This window comes from Grus americana, chromosome 5 (assembly GCF_028858705.1).
Source record: "Grus americana isolate bGruAme1 chromosome 5, bGruAme1.mat, whole genome shotgun sequence".
Lineage (NCBI taxonomy): Eukaryota > Metazoa > Chordata > Aves > Gruiformes > Gruidae > Grus > Grus americana.
Genome location: NC_072856.1, coordinates 45,418,645 through 45,435,610, shown reverse-complemented (window position 1 = coordinate 45,435,610; position 16,966 = coordinate 45,418,645). Strand labels below are relative to the sequence as shown.

General features: G+C 40.2%; 1 protein-coding gene across 3 annotated transcripts in view; it reads right to left on the bottom strand.

Annotated features, from left to right (window-relative positions):
• TTLL5 (tubulin tyrosine ligase like 5) overlaps window positions 1-16,966 on the bottom strand; it is a 150,404-nt gene that overhangs the window by 92,964 nt on the left and 40,474 nt on the right. For all 3 annotated transcript variants that reach the window (XM_054827980.1, XM_054827979.1, XM_054827981.1), the window contains 9 exons: window positions 14,239-14,280; window positions 11,044-11,157; window positions 10,572-10,663; window positions 9,895-9,957; window positions 8,926-8,964; window positions 7,830-7,975; window positions 6,537-6,828; window positions 2,292-2,412; window positions 522-668 (listed from right to left, as the gene is read on the bottom strand). In XM_054827980.1, coding sequence (XP_054683955.1) covers window positions 522-668; window positions 2,292-2,412; window positions 6,537-6,828; window positions 7,830-7,975; window positions 8,926-8,964; window positions 9,895-9,957; window positions 10,572-10,663; window positions 11,044-11,157; window positions 14,239-14,280 — 1,056 coding nt within the window. The remainder of the gene's footprint in view (window positions 1-521; window positions 669-2,291; window positions 2,413-6,536; window positions 6,829-7,829; window positions 7,976-8,925; window positions 8,965-9,894; window positions 9,958-10,571; window positions 10,664-11,043; window positions 11,158-14,238; window positions 14,281-16,966) is intronic.

Below are 16,966 nucleotides of genomic sequence, written 5' to 3'. Positions count from 1 at the left end.
ACCACTATGCTAAGAACAGCATCTTCTACATCTAAAGAGGGGAAAATTATTGAAATTAGGATCTACTTCTCCTCATCACTGAACATGCAGAGTCCCTACTACAGCCAGGTAGCAGTCCCTAAGTACATCAAACAAATGGTAAAATATATATTTCATACTGTTCTGTATTAAAAAAAATTATCTCTAAAGAAGCATCATAAAAATAGGGAGAAATGGGAAGAGGCATTACAAAGCACTAGAATCAAAAGACAAGCCAAAGAAAAAGCAAACTGCCAGTTAAATTCCACTTCAACACTTTTTACTTTTATGCACATGATTACTGGACTGCATATATAATGTAGTAATACTGTTGTCTGACAATTTGAACAGACAAACTACCATTACTGAATGCGCAACTGCAAACAGACCACGTAAGTTACATAACAGAGCCTTTAAAACAGCCTGCTGTCTTGACTGTGACAGCAGCTAGCAGGAGATACCAAAAGAGCTATGAAAAGAAAAATCAAGAAAGAATCAGTCACCTTGTTATAACAGATTATGAACTCGCCCAGCTGGTGAGCCAGGATACGACGACGATCATTTAGTCCTAAACGACGGCTGGGGAGCAGCATCCGCAAGGACTGCTGAAGATTGCTGGCAGCTCGCTTCAGAAAGCGTACCACAAGCTCCTGCAAGCAAGAGAGATGGAGTTAACAATGGACTAGCTGCAAGGTGCGGGGAGAACAGAGGTACGACAGCAGCTAATGACTGGCAAGAACTAAACACACTGTCCTGAGAAAATGAGCTGACAACTGGCAGACAAGAGCATTCTGCAATGTGCATTAAGATAGCCCTACAAATCCAAGGCGGGAGAAGAACAATAGTGTGCCTTGCTTGAGGTGAGTCAGAATTGGAAGCACTTGAGGAGTGTTTGTCTGAAAAGCATGGCAGATTAAGAGGGGAAAAAAACCCCACACCATCAGGAAAAAGGAGTAACAACACAGAATAACCTGTGAAGTCCAATACCTTAGAAGAACATTTCCAAAAAACACGACCTGTAAGGTGATAAAGAAGGCCTGTGATGAAGCGTACTAACATAAAACCCTCTTAGTGCTGTCACAGGGAAGGGAATCTTGGTCAGATATCTCCACTACAGTGATGCAGCTCCATTTTATCACTTTTATATGTATACTATTGCCACTCCACAGCAACAGGTGACTACATCTACAGCCATGTAATTCCAATCCCCCAACATGTCTGTTTGATCTCTGGTGGGTGAAACATATGGCAAGGCAGATCCTAAGGCGAGATACATCCGGGGGGTGTTTTGAACCCTTTCTGTCTCCCCTCTGGATTTGCTTTTGGTTAGGAGCTCTGCTAATGCATAAATGAGCAGCCTCACAGCCAAACTATTGGATTTCACAGCTCGCCTCTCACTGCCATTACTCCAGGCTGGTTTGATCTGTTATTTTAAACATTATTTTTCACAGTACAGCAGACAAAGTGACTCTCAAAAAGCCAGTTTTAATTTCCACTTGGAAAGAGCAGGGGTAACATTTTCCACTGAGTCGACTGATTATTCTTGACACATAATTTTATCTCTGAACTGCACTGGCTGTTTCCGTGCAACACGCATTCAGCAAGAATACATTTGAATTTTCAGAAAGCTCAAGAGCCTGCTGTACACAGCTCTTTTAGGAAGGTTTGTGAGGGGATCTTGGCTTGCTGCACTCTTTAATATGTATATACATCAAATATAGGGCCTTAAAATACTGCCTAGAAAAATTCACCACTTGGTTTTAAAAACAAAACAGAACACCTATACTAGAGTAACTTTCTCTCCTCAGCGGCTTTTACTTTTTTTTTCTCCTAAGCACAGATGCCTGCAAAGACTAAAACAGTACATAGGAGAAAAAGCTTAACCAGGTACCTGTTCTATTTGAGTAAATGTATGCTTTGTTTAATGCAGCAGAAATCAGATACTGTCAAGTAATCTTAAAGAATTTTAGAGAAAAGAATTCAAAAGCAGGTAACCTCAGAGATCAGTGAGGAAGAACCAGTGAGAGATCTGAGCAGCTTGTATGTCAACCACACTCCAGTCATTAAGAGCTGTCTACTCTATCACTGCTCAGATGTCAGTCAGCAGTCCTACCTTGTCTGTATATTAAAAATGCAGCACTGGCAGCTGGACAAAGATAGATAATTATAATGTCAGTTGGACTTCAGGTCTTCCAAGGATGGGAACTGACCTCAAAACTTGCAAGGCAGATTTCAGCTTGGCTTCTCAGTCTGGCCAACACAAAGCTGCTTACCATTTGCTCATCCTCTTTGGCAGCCCAGGCAGGATTCTGGATCTGGTCACCAACTTCCTTCATCAATCGCAACTGAACGTGCTGTAGATATGCAGAGAAAGCCCTGCGAGCTTGCACTTTGCTGTGGACCGAAAGAATCCGTCAGCTATATTCAGATTAGTAACAGGAAGAGTTACAGCTGTCAGGCAGAGCTTACAGACCAAAGTACGGTCAGCAAGGACCTCCTAGGTTCACAAATCTTGAAGCTCAGGGGAAGGAGGATCCCTTTACCCCACCAGTATTTTCAAGTAGACCTGCAGTTAACCAAGATGGGGTAAGTATTGCAAGACATACAAAAGACAGCAGATGCTCTCTAAGTTTTAAGATCATATCTAAAAATTGAATGCTCTCCTTGCCTTTTTACAGCCTTAGCTACTCTCCTCTAAAAGCCAATAACATTAACATCAGCAAAACTGTGTATTTTTAAACCAAATTCAAGGCTCTCTTGGGTCTCTGTCTTCACAAGCATTTTGAACACCACAACAACAGACCATAAAATAAATAAAGGGCTTGGTACTGGTGCCAGAGTTATAACAAAGGCCCTGCAATTCCCATTGGACACGAAAGAATTAAATCTGCGAAAGTGAGCTCTTCCCCTGCTGGCCCAAGGACACAAGCCAAATTTCATTGAGCAAGGCACCACTGAAGAATGAAAGAACATCAGCAAAATCTGCTGTGCAGCTGTCTGAACATGCTGGGAAGTCATGAGCACAAACTGAGGAGAGGACTGGGAAGGACACATTGCTTCTTATTCCCTCACAATGGTAGTCAGTTTAGCATATGCGTCTTGTGAGAGAAATCGATGTAAGCTTTGCCTAATTCTGCTCATTGTCACCCTGGCCTAAGCCCTCTCCTCCAATATTCTGCTCTCCCAGTCCCCACTCTTCCTCGTAATTTTCCCCATAGTCGCTACAAGCTGTCCTTTGAATTGCCAAGCATGATTTCTCCTTTCCATTTCATAAGGACATAGAAGCAGACGAGCTTTAGTGTCAGTGACAGATGCCCCTTCTATCACAGGCAGTGTCCTAATCTTTACTATAAAATTATCAAGTTTCATCTTAAAACAAACTAGAGTTTTCAACCCATTACTTTTCTAGAATAATATTCCAGGACTTACTGTTCTAATAATTAAGAACCTTCTTTTATTATCCAGACTAGCTTCATTCATGAGCAGTTTATATTTACTTTTTCCTTTCTGCAACATTGTCCTGTATCTTAAATAATTTCATCCCTGGTGGGTCTCCTACCTTGAATGTATTTATTAACAGCAATTACATCCTTTCATAATTTTCATTTTATTACTGTGAACTATCCACATCTTTCAGTGTGTTCTAACAAAGCACCCACACTGGTGACGTGATGAGACTAGCAGCTCATCTCCACCTGTTCCAATCACAATTTACCTTCCATGAACACGGGTGATAGCAACTGTGTACAATATTCCACATGAAGTCTCAGAAGTATCTTAAGTGATAAACCGTAGACCACATTTGGTGTTTTCCTGCACGTATGAGCTAGAGCTTCACAAACCTCCTGTGATCAACAAGCATGCAAGATATTTTTTTCCTTATAATTAGTTTCCAGTTGATGAACACCCAGTTGAATTTCTGCTGTAAATCATTAGTTCTTAAAAGCATGCCCTTGCACTTTGTGCTACTGAATTTCATCCTAGTTACATTATTCCTGTTCTCAAGGTCATCCAGCTTTTCCCATATTTATTCCACTATTCTGTCATGGTAATAACTCCCAAATCTTTTCCATCAGCAGATTTCATTAGCACATTTCTACATTTTATGCCATTCTTGAGTTGATTGTTAAAAATCAGCTTCAGACTGATTCCTGAGGAACCTCACCATTTTTTTTTCTACTTGTTCTCTGCTTCTTAGGAATATTCTCAGATACCTATATGGTCCCTCATGACTCCATGTACATGAGTCCCTGAAATTTCATTAAAAACTCTGTCCAGAAATTTAGTCTTCCTGTTTTATACGTCTGTAAATTTCGTGAACACTTTGTTACAGTGTTACATAGAAATCATACAACATAGTAGCACTTAGAGAGATCAATGCATCAATTTAGATAAGAATTTAAGTTAAAATAAAATACATTAAAAGTATCCATGCATCTGCTTAATCATTAGCTTTTGATGCTTCTGGAAGACCATGCCAGGTCCAAAGACGGGCTAAACAAATGATGAGTTCACAAGAGTCTCAAACTAACATGCTCTGTAGATAGCTGTATCAGTACTGCAGTAAGTAAAACACAATAAAAATACCTGGTTACAATTCCTGTCTTCCAGTGAGCTCCAGAATGCACAGCAGGCCTTGTAACACCTCTGAGCTCTGTATGCTGCTAGTCACCACCCCTACCTTCTCTTCCCACATGTGTGGAACATCAGGAGAACACTCTGACCCCTAAAAGCTAATACTCTATACATCAGGCCACCATATATCAGAAAAGGCCCTCCTCTGAGGCCTTCTCTAGGGCTGCCAGGCTTGTTTTAGGTGTAACTCAAACATCTCGTGACCAGGAGTTCAATATTTATGCCAGTAGGAATTAAGGACCCCCTGTTATCAACATCAGCACACTAATACAACTCTTTGTTGGCACCTGATACTTCTGTGATTACAAAATGGGAAACTGAAGAAGGCCCTTGTATAACACTGCCTCTCCTCTGGTGTGTGGAATATCAAAACCTGAAGCCTTAAATGCAGTAACAAGTAACTCCTTTTTCTTTTTACCTCCCTGGGAATGGCACAGCTAGAAGAACATGTTTCATTTGACTGTTACCTCTTCACCAGTAACACCCAACGCGTGGAAGGCAGAGAAATTGCCTCATCAGGCTAACTAAAGGAGACCGAGAAGTCCTACCACTTACAAAAACTGACGAACAGGCCTGGTTTCTTTTGGATGAAAATTTCATTACTTCAGCTCCTCTGCCTGTTGAGCCCACAAGCAAAGCTTTCATCGATGACAGGTCAGATGGGCCCAAGCCCAGCACAATCCTAGAACATGAGGTCACCACAAGCCTTACACACTTCTGTGGGGAATCCCAACAGTACTGGGTGCTGAGCAAGATTCTGCCAGAAACATCAGACAGAGCTTATGTTCTTGGCAGGAGTCAGTTCTATATATAGGTAGATGACAGACAGCATTGCTATGTTCATCCTCAAAACAGGTTTCAGAATTTTCCCTGTCATGACAGCAAATGTCCTTGTCACAAGAAGACATCAGAACAATCCCCAAATCCATTTGATAATTCATAAATCCTCTCAGAAACTAAACTAAGAAAACAGCAACAAGCAACAATTATTTTCTCTACCTTTGGAGATTTTTTACAGAAAACATAATGCTGCTTCTTATCTAGAAGATGTTAAATCCTCCTACACAGATATATATGATCACTCTCTTTTTGCCCTCCCTGGCCATCTGAAAAGAAGACAGTTTTACTACCCACATTTAGGGGGAGGATCATTCTTCTAAACATCTAGTAGGACCCTGGTTGGTATTATTCTATAAAATCTCCTCCAGCACCCCTCTCTACTTTTTCAAGCAACAGAGCCACGCATGAGAACACACTCTGCTCCACACCATCATACTCAACAGCAGGCAATGAGATGTTTCAGTAATTTGTCACTCTCAAATGACCTCCCATCTTGCTCTCAGGAGGTGATGACCTTGAGCAGATATGATTATTAGAGGTAAAAATTCTATCACCAAAAATAAAAGCACAAAAATGAGAAAACTAATTTTATGGAGAAGCAGTACTGAGGTATTCCTACCCAACCTTTCTTGGATAGTTTAACATATGTTTATACCCACTTCTTTGGAAATGCAAAGAAAAGACAAATTTTAGAATTCAATAGCAGGCATCCTGCATTAAGACAGAGAGGCATTTTAGAAGCTCGAGTTGACCAAAGAACAGCTTACATCACCAGATTAAAGAATAGCAATTAAAACTATGGCTTATGCTTTATACCGATCCAACAGGTCAGGCATTTAGGTAAACTGTTAGTCTTTGCAACTATCTCCCTTCTGTGCCAACTAGTTGTTAAGGCAGCGCCCAGTTAGACAAAAATCCAGGCCCCTTTCTCTAGGGTGCTTTTATCTCCTCACACTCATTCATAATGTGGCACTAAGTGTACATCCACTATATTTTAACCAACTGCTAGTCAAAACTCAAGGCAATATGCAGAGATGTCTCACCTCAGGTTTCCATGCTTTTGAAGAATCTGCAGCAAGTTAAACTGTGGTTCTGAGTCTGTTTTCCGAGGAAACGGCTCTCCTCCATCTCCAGTTTTCTTGTCAAGTGTTTTTGGCAACTTCTCCTCACAAGTAGTTTTCACCAAGTCAGACAGCTTTGGCTTGCTTTTCATCTGGGTGTCCGAAAGAGAGCCAACCGTTCTATCTAGCTCTTCATCTTCATTTGCATCCACCTCCCCTTCCTCCTCATCTTCTGTGTCTGACTTGAGGGACAGCTTTGCTGGTTCTGATGTCCCTGTAGTAGAGGGGAAATCACCTATGCTGGTTAAGAAAAAAAAAAAAGAAGTGGGGAAGACTGTCCTACTATTTATACGCTCTGGTTTACTTCTAAACTCTTTTCTGCTAGAAGGACAGAACACCACCATTTTAGAATGGCATCTTAAGTATCGCTGCCCTTTATTATTCTTTCTGCTTGTATATCAAACAGTTGAGAAGCTTGTTTTCCCAGTATCAGAGAAGACAGACCAAGATGCTTGTCTTAACTTTACAAATGGAAAAAAGAAAAAAAAAATACATTTTCCTATATTTTATCCTGATTCTTACATATATACTGACATATATATACACTCATACTTGACATATACACTCATTTTTGTATGTCAGAAAAAACAAAAGCTATGAAATCTAAACTTCCATATGTGCCAATAAAGATCACATACCTTAAAATAGCACCAAAAATCATTTTATAACATTCTGACTGCAATGGGAGAGATTGTATCACATAGCTAAGAAAGAGTTTAGAAAATGGCTTCAGGAACAGCCACTTATGAGGATCATTCACCTCTGTACCCTTTTAAGTTTTTCCCACATCAGCTTGGGATTCTTCTCTTTCCAACAGCTTAGAGTCACTGCTGTGTAGCAGAACCAGCCTGGAAGGTCCCAAATTTTCATCTTTCTCTGAAAAGCTGGAGGACTAGAGAGGCACACATACTGTTGAATTCTTGTACCCAAAATGCAACCGTAAGCTCGTCTTCAAGAAAACATCGATTACCTTTAGTCATATACATGGGGATGTGGAATGGTGGGAATTAAATTCTAGGCACTAAGAAGGCAGGAAGCTAAGAAGAAGAATGAAGCGAAAACTATTAACACTTGAAATGAAAACTATTAACTTCAACCGTGAATCTCTTTAGGGACTACAAAGGCCAGAACAACCCCATTCACACACATTTCAAATGAAAAAGTCATTGCTTGCTTGGTTTTTAGCTGCTCATCTAAGACTCTAGCCATACATACCTGATGATCTTGTCCGTGCTGCTCTAGCCTTGCCATGACATCGCCGGCGCTTCCGTAACTCCAGTGAAACAAGCTTTCTCTCATAAAAGAGAGCATGAGAGTCTACAGCTTCCAGCCTTGTATCCAGCCTTCCATTAAGACCTGCTCTGGGAAGCATAATACAGAGACATCCTCAATCTCCCTTTAAACTTCTCTCCCTGATGATGCAAGAGACATAGTAGATCAAATTTCTTCAAGAAACAGTTTTCCTGGCACAGGGAAGAAATATTTATGATCAGTCTAACTTTTCTCTATTTAAGGCCTGCAAATGTTTGAAGGGAGTCTTGCAAGTACTTTACAGAACATCATCTCTCAAAGCCCCAAAACACACTTATCTGGTGTCACGCTTTCATGACTGAGCAACATCTGTCCATTGTGCAGCAGCTCAAGGCACTATTAATAGGGAAAATTGAATTGCAAGAATATAAAACATCAGAGGGGAGTGGGAAGAGAGCACATGGACCCAAGTCCAGTCTTCTAAACAAACCTTCTATGTAGACAGCTTGTTCTTCACTGTTTGATCAGAGGTGAGAATTTTAACATAATCTAGGTGAAAAATAACAACCCTTCTACAAATTATGCCTAAACCAAGGGAGAAGGAGCCCTACCAGATTCCTTAAAGGAGACAAACATAATTACTTTCTGCCAGTGCACAAACATCCAGCAAAGTGCTCCTTATGATATAAGTGGGAACATCCACAGAAAATTCCTGTTGCTCCATTTATCTTTTAGATCTAGCAAAGTGAATATATGGGTATATGAAGTCCAAAACCCTCATGGGATCTTTTGATAGAGCTCAATGAGGAGGCTTATCAATATGATAGGAGTGCCAAAGTAGAAAGCCTAAGAGGAGCAATTTTAAGGTCCAATCCAACAAAACTTAAGCTCTCCACATGCTAGGATACTCTTTGCTCACTGAATTTACTTTTCTAAAATTAGTTTGATGAATTTCAGGTAGAAAAGGTGTTGACCTAGGACTTGGAAGATGAAGCTGTAGAAGTCTAAATTTAGAATAAATCCTACAAAGTACAAATTATTTAATAAAGAAGCCATTTACCGGGATCTCCCAGTGATGAAGTCTCTTTTCATCTTGCCCCTACAAAGGGAAAAACAGCAGAAATTACCTTCCATTCTAGATCATCAACTGGATTAAAAAGCCTCCAAAATCTTTAATATGTACAATGAAAGGCCAAATTTACAGAATTTCTTGTGAGTTCTGTCTTAAAGAAGGAAAAAAAGGCTCCAAAAGAGGAAGTCTGAGCAGTTGTTTGATGCTTGCATTTGTCTGGCTTAAATTGGAGAAGGTGTCATTTGGAACTACCCTCTACACACATCCCTGAAAGTACACAGCAAAAATAAATAAATAAATTTGTACAGTGATGATGCAAGAAAAGCTTCTGTAAATATTGTCTCCTCAGTCAGCAACCTTATCCTCACTCTGTAATTACTTTATTGTGGGTCTCAAATTCGGATAAGAAAAACCATTGAGAAGGAAGGATGTTAAACATACGATGAAAGATATGGCATACAACTCTCAATGGAAGTTCAGCTAGTGGCATGAACTGTCATTTCCACCCAAGCACAACCCAGAGAAAGAGGCGTCAAATCACACTTGCACAGGTCAAGAGACAGGGATACTAAACCTTCGGAGTAAGTTTCAGGGCTTACTTTACATGCAGACAAGTTCTAATGTGCCTTTAAATTTGAAACAAAAGGTAAGCAAGGACCACTTATAATCCCTTCATAGAGAAATCTAGGTGCTTGAAGGTTTTTCATGTCTATAGTCATCTTTTCACTCCAGTGACTCCCATGTCTTTTGTGTATTGTCCTTTTTGCCCTTGGATTCAGAAGCACAACATGTAAAAACGTGAGAAACCTCCACAGTCACTGGCATACTGGAGAAGCGCAACTATTACCACCCCTGTAAATCACAGACCGGTGTTTATAACATTGGGTAAGTGCAGAATCAATCCTTTTCATGCTGTTTGTGCCCTTTGCGTCCCTCCCAAATAGAAAAGCTTTCTACCTGTCCTGAAACAGACGTGTGGCTAGCATGTAGTTCATTGATGTCTTGTGCTCTAAAAAGGATCTAGAAAAAATAAAATACAGGATGTATCGAGATAGAGCTCAACACAATGAAAGGCAGCATAATACAGAAATAAATGATCTTTTAAAAAAATCCCAGAAGTGGATTGAGACAATATGCTGTACCATAACAGAAAAGAGGAAAGGAGGAGACCTATCACTTCTCAGCTGAAGTTCCTAGTGAGGCAAGAGACATAGAGAAACATTACAGACTGGAAAAAAATTAGAAAAGTGTAATATAGTATTGCTCACAGGATGAGTCCAATATTGTGTTTACGGCCTAATGACAGGGTACACAGTGTGTGCAGCTCTAGGTTGTAAAAGCAGGTAACAGGAATGGATTATCTGAAGTGAAGGCATTTTTATTCTGACAGAAAAGCAACATCAGAAACAATGCTTGATAGCCTTCCATGAGGTGCAGTTAGGCAAAGCAGTAGCAGTTAAAACCAAGGGATCAGAAAAAAGCATCCTCAATACTAAAATAAACTCTACCAAAACCCTCAGTATGTGTTTTTCTGACTGCCAAGCTGGTTGATCTACGTATACCTAACACAGAATATCGCTCAACACAGAGCATCAGTGCAACACTCAGCCATCCTATTGGATTCTTAATCTTACCCATAAAGGTCCCATGTTAATGCGGTAGGGAATATCCGGATGAAGCCTCCTCTCCGTTCATTTTCCTCTCTCACTCGACGAAGAACTTTTATCTTGTAATAAAAGGAAAAAAATAGCCAGCAAAATAGATACAAGGAAAAATGAACCCTAGGAAAAAAAAAATCTCTGAGTTTCAGTGGACAAGACTATTACTGCAGTCCTGGGAGTGGGCTAGGTACATACGATATCCTTAAGCAATATTACCTTCCATTTAAAGTCTGAAGGAGTCTATCACTGCTTGGAGCACATATGTATGTGTGGCATGACTGAGGGCGCGGGCAGTAGCAGCAGTAAAACTCAGCAGTTCTGTTTCAAAAATTGTATTACTTCTGTCATGTTTTTCATATACAAGCACTTGCTCTTTGCTGAGCAAATAACCCCACATACTGCATGAAAGCCAAGGCAAATAAAAGATATTTAATAGCCTACTTACCTCCTCCATGGAGAGACCTAGCACAGAGCTGCCTTGCCTTCCTGTTGCTTTTTCCCTGCCTGAAGGCATCTGGTTTTTAATTTCAGCATCACTGGCAGACAGAGGACGGGTGCGCTGTAGAGACAGTGTGAATCCAGATTTTTCCCTTTTTCTCTCTCACCTTTTTTTTGTTGTTTGTTTTTTAGAGTTACATTCAAATTCTAGGACCCCATTCCCAGCAGACTCTACACTCCAGAGTACTACAACCAGAATTCACAGTTCCACACTCCAGCTGCTGAAGAGTCTACACTCCAGCAGGCACTAAGTGTGAATATTCACATTCCTAGTTTTTAGCACAGCAGGCCTCACAATTCAGGCATCACTGCCAGTATTTACACTCCTGGCCCCTTCCAGAAAAACATCAGACATAACCAAGAGCATCAAAGCCAGGATTTCATACACAAAAATCCTCACCCAAGGGGCACTAGAGCTGGCATTTACGCTCACAGGCCCCAAATACACTTGGATTACCTCAGTGGTACCAGAACCAGGATTCTCTGTTTCCGTTGTGTTGCTACACTAGAACAATAGAATTGTAATTCACTAATGAGATAAAGTTGCAGGGAAAAAGTGAAGAATTCAGTTCACTATCTGTTATTCTTTTGTTACTATACTGCTGGATCTCAACTTGCTACTTCTTGCACTTAACGGACAGATCTTGTATATGTACATAGATACATCATGCAAATTTGCATACATATGCAAATTTAAAAAATAAGAAAAATAATTTGCAGACAGTCTCTCCAAACTAATTCTTAACCTGATGGGCAGTCCTGATCAATTCTAACAAAGGACAGGAATTCACAGTGTCTTCAAATTGCCAGGATTATAAAAATCTTAAAATCCCAGCAAGACTGAAATCTTTGAACATGTTCTCAAGTACGTTTTAGCTGGTCTTAGGCCCAGTTCAGATAAACTGCCTCTGTAAAAATAGCATTAAGAGTCTAGCTGAGAAGGTCTCATGCCTTTATACAAAATCCAAATTTTCTTTTAGCTCTATACTGAGCAAAGAATGCACAGAGAGCATTCTTAATCTAGAAAGAAGATAAAACCATGACAGAAACCTTAAGCTGCATAAGCCCAGGGGAATATCCCACACTGCTCAGACACAAATGAAACTCATGGCAAGATCAGGTTGTATCTTTGTTTGTAAGGACTATTGGAATTGAACTGCATTCTGTTTCATTAGAAATTGCAAGCAGCTATTCAGAATCTGCAGATGAAGCAATTGCAAAAGCAACAAGCATTGCACTAGAATGGGTTACACTGCAGTAATTGGCACAGAAAGGTCCAAAGAGAAAACAGACACAGCAGTGCCAGCTGAAACATTTTGTTAAGCCTAATGAAAACTGATTAAACAAAACAAGAGAAAACGAGACAATCTGGATGAGAAGGTAGGAGAGACAAGCATTTGCAGAAGAAATAAAAATGTCAGTAGTCAAACAGGTTTGCTTGATGCTGTAGATGACATTAAGTTGAAAGGCTGTTTCTCTTCCATTTCAAAAGCACAGCTCAACAACTTTGCTTAATAACTTCCTCTAAAATCTCCTGCTAGGTAACCTCCTCTTAAAAACGATTTCCTGACACTACCATAACAATCATCACGTGAGAACTGCTGCTCAAAGAGAGTATTACAGGAAATTTTTCATCCTATCAGATGATCTCCTTTATTAAAGGAATACTTCAATGAAATCACCTCCATTGTCTCAATACAATGGAGATGATTTCATTGATGACAGACTGAAAATGTATGCCAACATATTGGCAGCTCTGGCTCCTACAACTAGTGAAGATCTGGCTCCTACCTGAGAACAAACTACAGTACTGTCAAAACGCTGGAGAAAAACTAATTTTACTGAACTTTCTGCACAAACACTTTAAGTGTTTCACTGATGAATTCTCTCTGGCTGTAGCACAGAAATGTCTGCAACTTCACAAAGATCTTGTTTCCTGTTTGACCCAGCTTATCTTTAAAAGTATAGATAAATCCAACCACTTTGTTTTATCTCCAAATTCTGCAAGCATCTCTGGTTCCCACATCATGATTCTAATTATATTAAGCACTGACAGCAGTTGGCACAAAGATACTTCCTATTCTCTATGAAACCTCATTATTCAATAAGACTCTTTTCTCTTAGCCTCAGCTAAACTTACACAGAATGACATAAATGGCAGTGCATAGAATGAATGAATGAATTAGGTTCTCAAGATGATTCCATCTGTCCTACCTTCCTTCCTGCTGGGAAACCTCAAAAAAAGTTAGAATCATTGCTATTACATTTGTGCAGAAAGCCCAGCAGCAAAATAATGCCTACTATGGCCCCACACAGCCAGGTGCTTAGAACTGTGAAGTAACATTGATTTGTCCAGATGGCTTGCAAGAAGGGTGCCAAATAGGATGTTTAGAAAGGTGGATCAGTCTGACTTATGCTAAGGACAGTTCCACAATTTTACATTATCCTTAATAAACACTTCTTATCTCTGTATCTATTTTGACCCAGTTCGCTCTCAAATTTTTGCAGTTTCCTTCAGATGACTGTCTCACAGAAAATAATTTACTTCTTTTATGGGGCCACCTGAATTTTGTCAATACAGATTCACCCCTGCTATCCTTTTCGTTCAGACTCATTCCTTCCCCTGTAGTACACAGGGCAAAAATTCCTACTCCTCCTCCCCCCTTTTGTTGTGACACTCCTGTTTGCTGCTGCTTTCACTAGCTCTTCCTTTGTTTTTGCACTTTCCTTTTCAATGGCCTACCAAATCCAGAACACTCTGCTGCCACTGTCGTTTGACAACTAGAGTGACAAATTTAAACATCTATGTCCAATTTCTTTAAAATGCAGTTCAGAAATACTTGTAGGCTTAAAAACGTTGAAGGATTTTACCCAGCTGATCTTGACTGTCAGCACACCTCACCTACTCTTTTTTTAAGCTGCTAGAACTGATGTAAATGTTTTTCCAACCTTTGCTCTTGTCACATGGAAACATACGCCAGTGCCTATCTATCTCCTCTTTTCTTGTTGACTTCCCCCACCTTACCCCCAGGCTACTTAGCTGCAAAATATATTTTGGGACAAATTGTGCCAAAAGTATTGTACAAGGTAACATTTGAAATAGCATCCCTTATATTGGTGAAGGGAGCTGAAGGGTACTTACCAATCTGGTGTTTGCTGTTTGTGACTGTGCAGACACAGGACGCTGCAAGAGACAAAAAGAATAAAAACCTTGTGTTCTCCAACACACTATCATCCCTGCCCAAGTCGCAGAGGAGTGGCGAGTACTCTAAAGCAAAAGGGTATAACTGAAGTCCAGAGATATAGCTAACAGCTATCATCTCAGTTCAGATCTTCCTTATATCCTCCACAAATGTATACTGTGCCCATTCCACATGCTGCACCAATCCTAACCTCCGATGTGCTCAACTATGCAGAATGCATCTGGACATACACATAATTTTCAAAAGCACATAGAAAAGTGCTCTACAGAATGGATGAACGCAACTCTTATGACGAAAATACATATTTTTGTAAGATAAGAGTTACCCAAAGGAAAATATTTAATAGCTATGTATTAAGGAGAAACAGATGCTGTCAAGTAGAATTGTTCATAGAAAAGAGGGGATTAAAAAAATAGTAAAAATCCTGAAATTTCATTTAAATATCTCAACAATATGCCAGTTTTTGTGGAGAAACAAGGTGCTAATTAACATTCCAAACCAAGTGTAGGAACATCAGCAGAAGGTCAAAAAGTACCCTGTATTACTTATCTGGCATCAGGCCTACAAGCAAGACTAGTTTAATGATGGTGTAGGTTCAAAAGAACACCATTATCATAGAAGCTTAGATTTTTCGTGCCTTCAGCGGTATTCAGGCTGCCTTCCTCCTCGCCAATGCCCAAGAGGAGCAAATGATGTAAGAAAGGATTCTCAGGAGACCTATCTATCATTTCTAGCCAAGTTCTTCTCTACAGTTGGTCTATACAAAATAGATCGAGGTTCCTTTATTGCTTACAATTAATTGAAAGTGCTCCAAACCAAATCAACAATAAGTTACAAAGGAAGCAGCTAAACTGTTCTTTTCCCTGGAGGGAGAAATGCTCAGTGTCTCAAACCAAAGAAACTGCACAAGGAACTTGCAGTCCAGTCTGGTGAAACTCAGAAAACAGAATAACTATCTCATGTTGGAGCAAGTCCAGAAGAGGGCCACAAAGATGACCAGAGGGCTGGAGCACCTCTCCTATGAGGACAGGCTGAGAGAGTTGGGCTTGTTCAGCCCAGAGAAGAGAAGGCTCCAGGGAGACCTTATTGCAGCCTTCCAGTACCTAAAGGGGGCCTACGGGGAAGAAGAAGAAGGTCTGTTTACAAGGGCCTGTTGCAATAGGACAAGGGGTAATGGGTTTAAACTAAAAGAGGGTAGATTCAGATTAGATATTAGGAAGACATTCTTCACTGTGAGGGTGGTGAGGCACTGGAACAGGTTGCCCAGAGAAGCTGTGGATGCCCCCTCCCTGGAAGTGTTCAAGGCCAGGTTGGATGGGGCTTTGGGCAACCTGGTCTAGTGGAGGGTGTCCCTGCCCATGGCAGGGGGGTTGGAACTAGATGATCTTCAAGACCCCTTCCAACCCAAACCATTCTATGATATTATGATATGACCAAGAGTGTTGGTATCAGCATTTCTTTCCCAAAAAGCAATTTTTACAATGATTAAAGATGACCTACATGAACAATTAAAACTTAAGACATCATGAAGGAGTTAACAGAAGAGGTTCAAAGTACCCCTTGCAACTGAGAATGGGAACAGAAGTATCAAAGATCCAACAATCTGAGATAAAATGTATTCAGCAAAGAGCAGGCCAAAGCATTTTTGAACCATAGAAAAATCTATACACCTATTTAGCCATGGAATTTCCATGTAGGTACTTAAGAAAAACATGCTATAAAACTTTATCATTGGATTAGAAGCCTGTTCCTGGTAAACACAGGTAAGGGGGACACCTGTCTCAAAAGATAAATTAATCCCATCTCATAAGCACTGCTCGTCAGTGAATCTTTGCACATTTCAACTGGCCACGCCTTACACCTACTTATGGGGTTTTTTAAGCAAAATAAATCTCTAAGTTTAAAGCCTCCTTAAATTTCAATGCTTCCCAATACCTCAATTTTCTGAGACTGTATTGTATAATTTTTTTCAGATAAAAGATGTCAAATCATCAGGATCTGATCACATTACTCTAAGAGAGAAAGTTACTTTTTCTGAAACGGTTCCTAATTTATCTGACGTACCTTTTGTCTGCCACAAAGAGCACCTATATGGTCAGATGGATCTGTATGAAACCCTATCTATTAAATTGGCCTTAGAAGCTTTGGACTCAGCCACACATTCTATAGATACTCAAATTTCACCTTACAAGCTACTTACCTCTCTCCCAGGGACTCAAGACTCAGAGTTTTACAAGAAGCAAAATGTTACAATTTCTGTGAGTTTTTCCTATACTAAAATGGACAATGTATTGGTACGCTGTCACTGAACAAAAATGACTTTTCATTTCCTAATTGAACTTGAGCTACACAGCCACATTGCACGTCCCTCACAGGAGCATACGCATCAGCTGCGGAGAGTGTCAGGATACACCGTTTGCCTATTTGCCTGAGGAGAAATGCATTTGAAAGTCCAAATGACATAGGGGATCTCCTTTTGTGAGTGCTCCACTTCCATAGATATTTATGGAATCCATCTCGTAGCCAAAAAGAGATAGAGAACAAATGCCCTTCACCATTACAGTGCTAAGAAAGCGCTGTCTCCGCAGAAAAGGTAATGGACAGTCACAGCAAGCCACACAAGGCCTCAGTCCAAGGATCCATGAGAAAGGAAGTAAGAGATTCCAG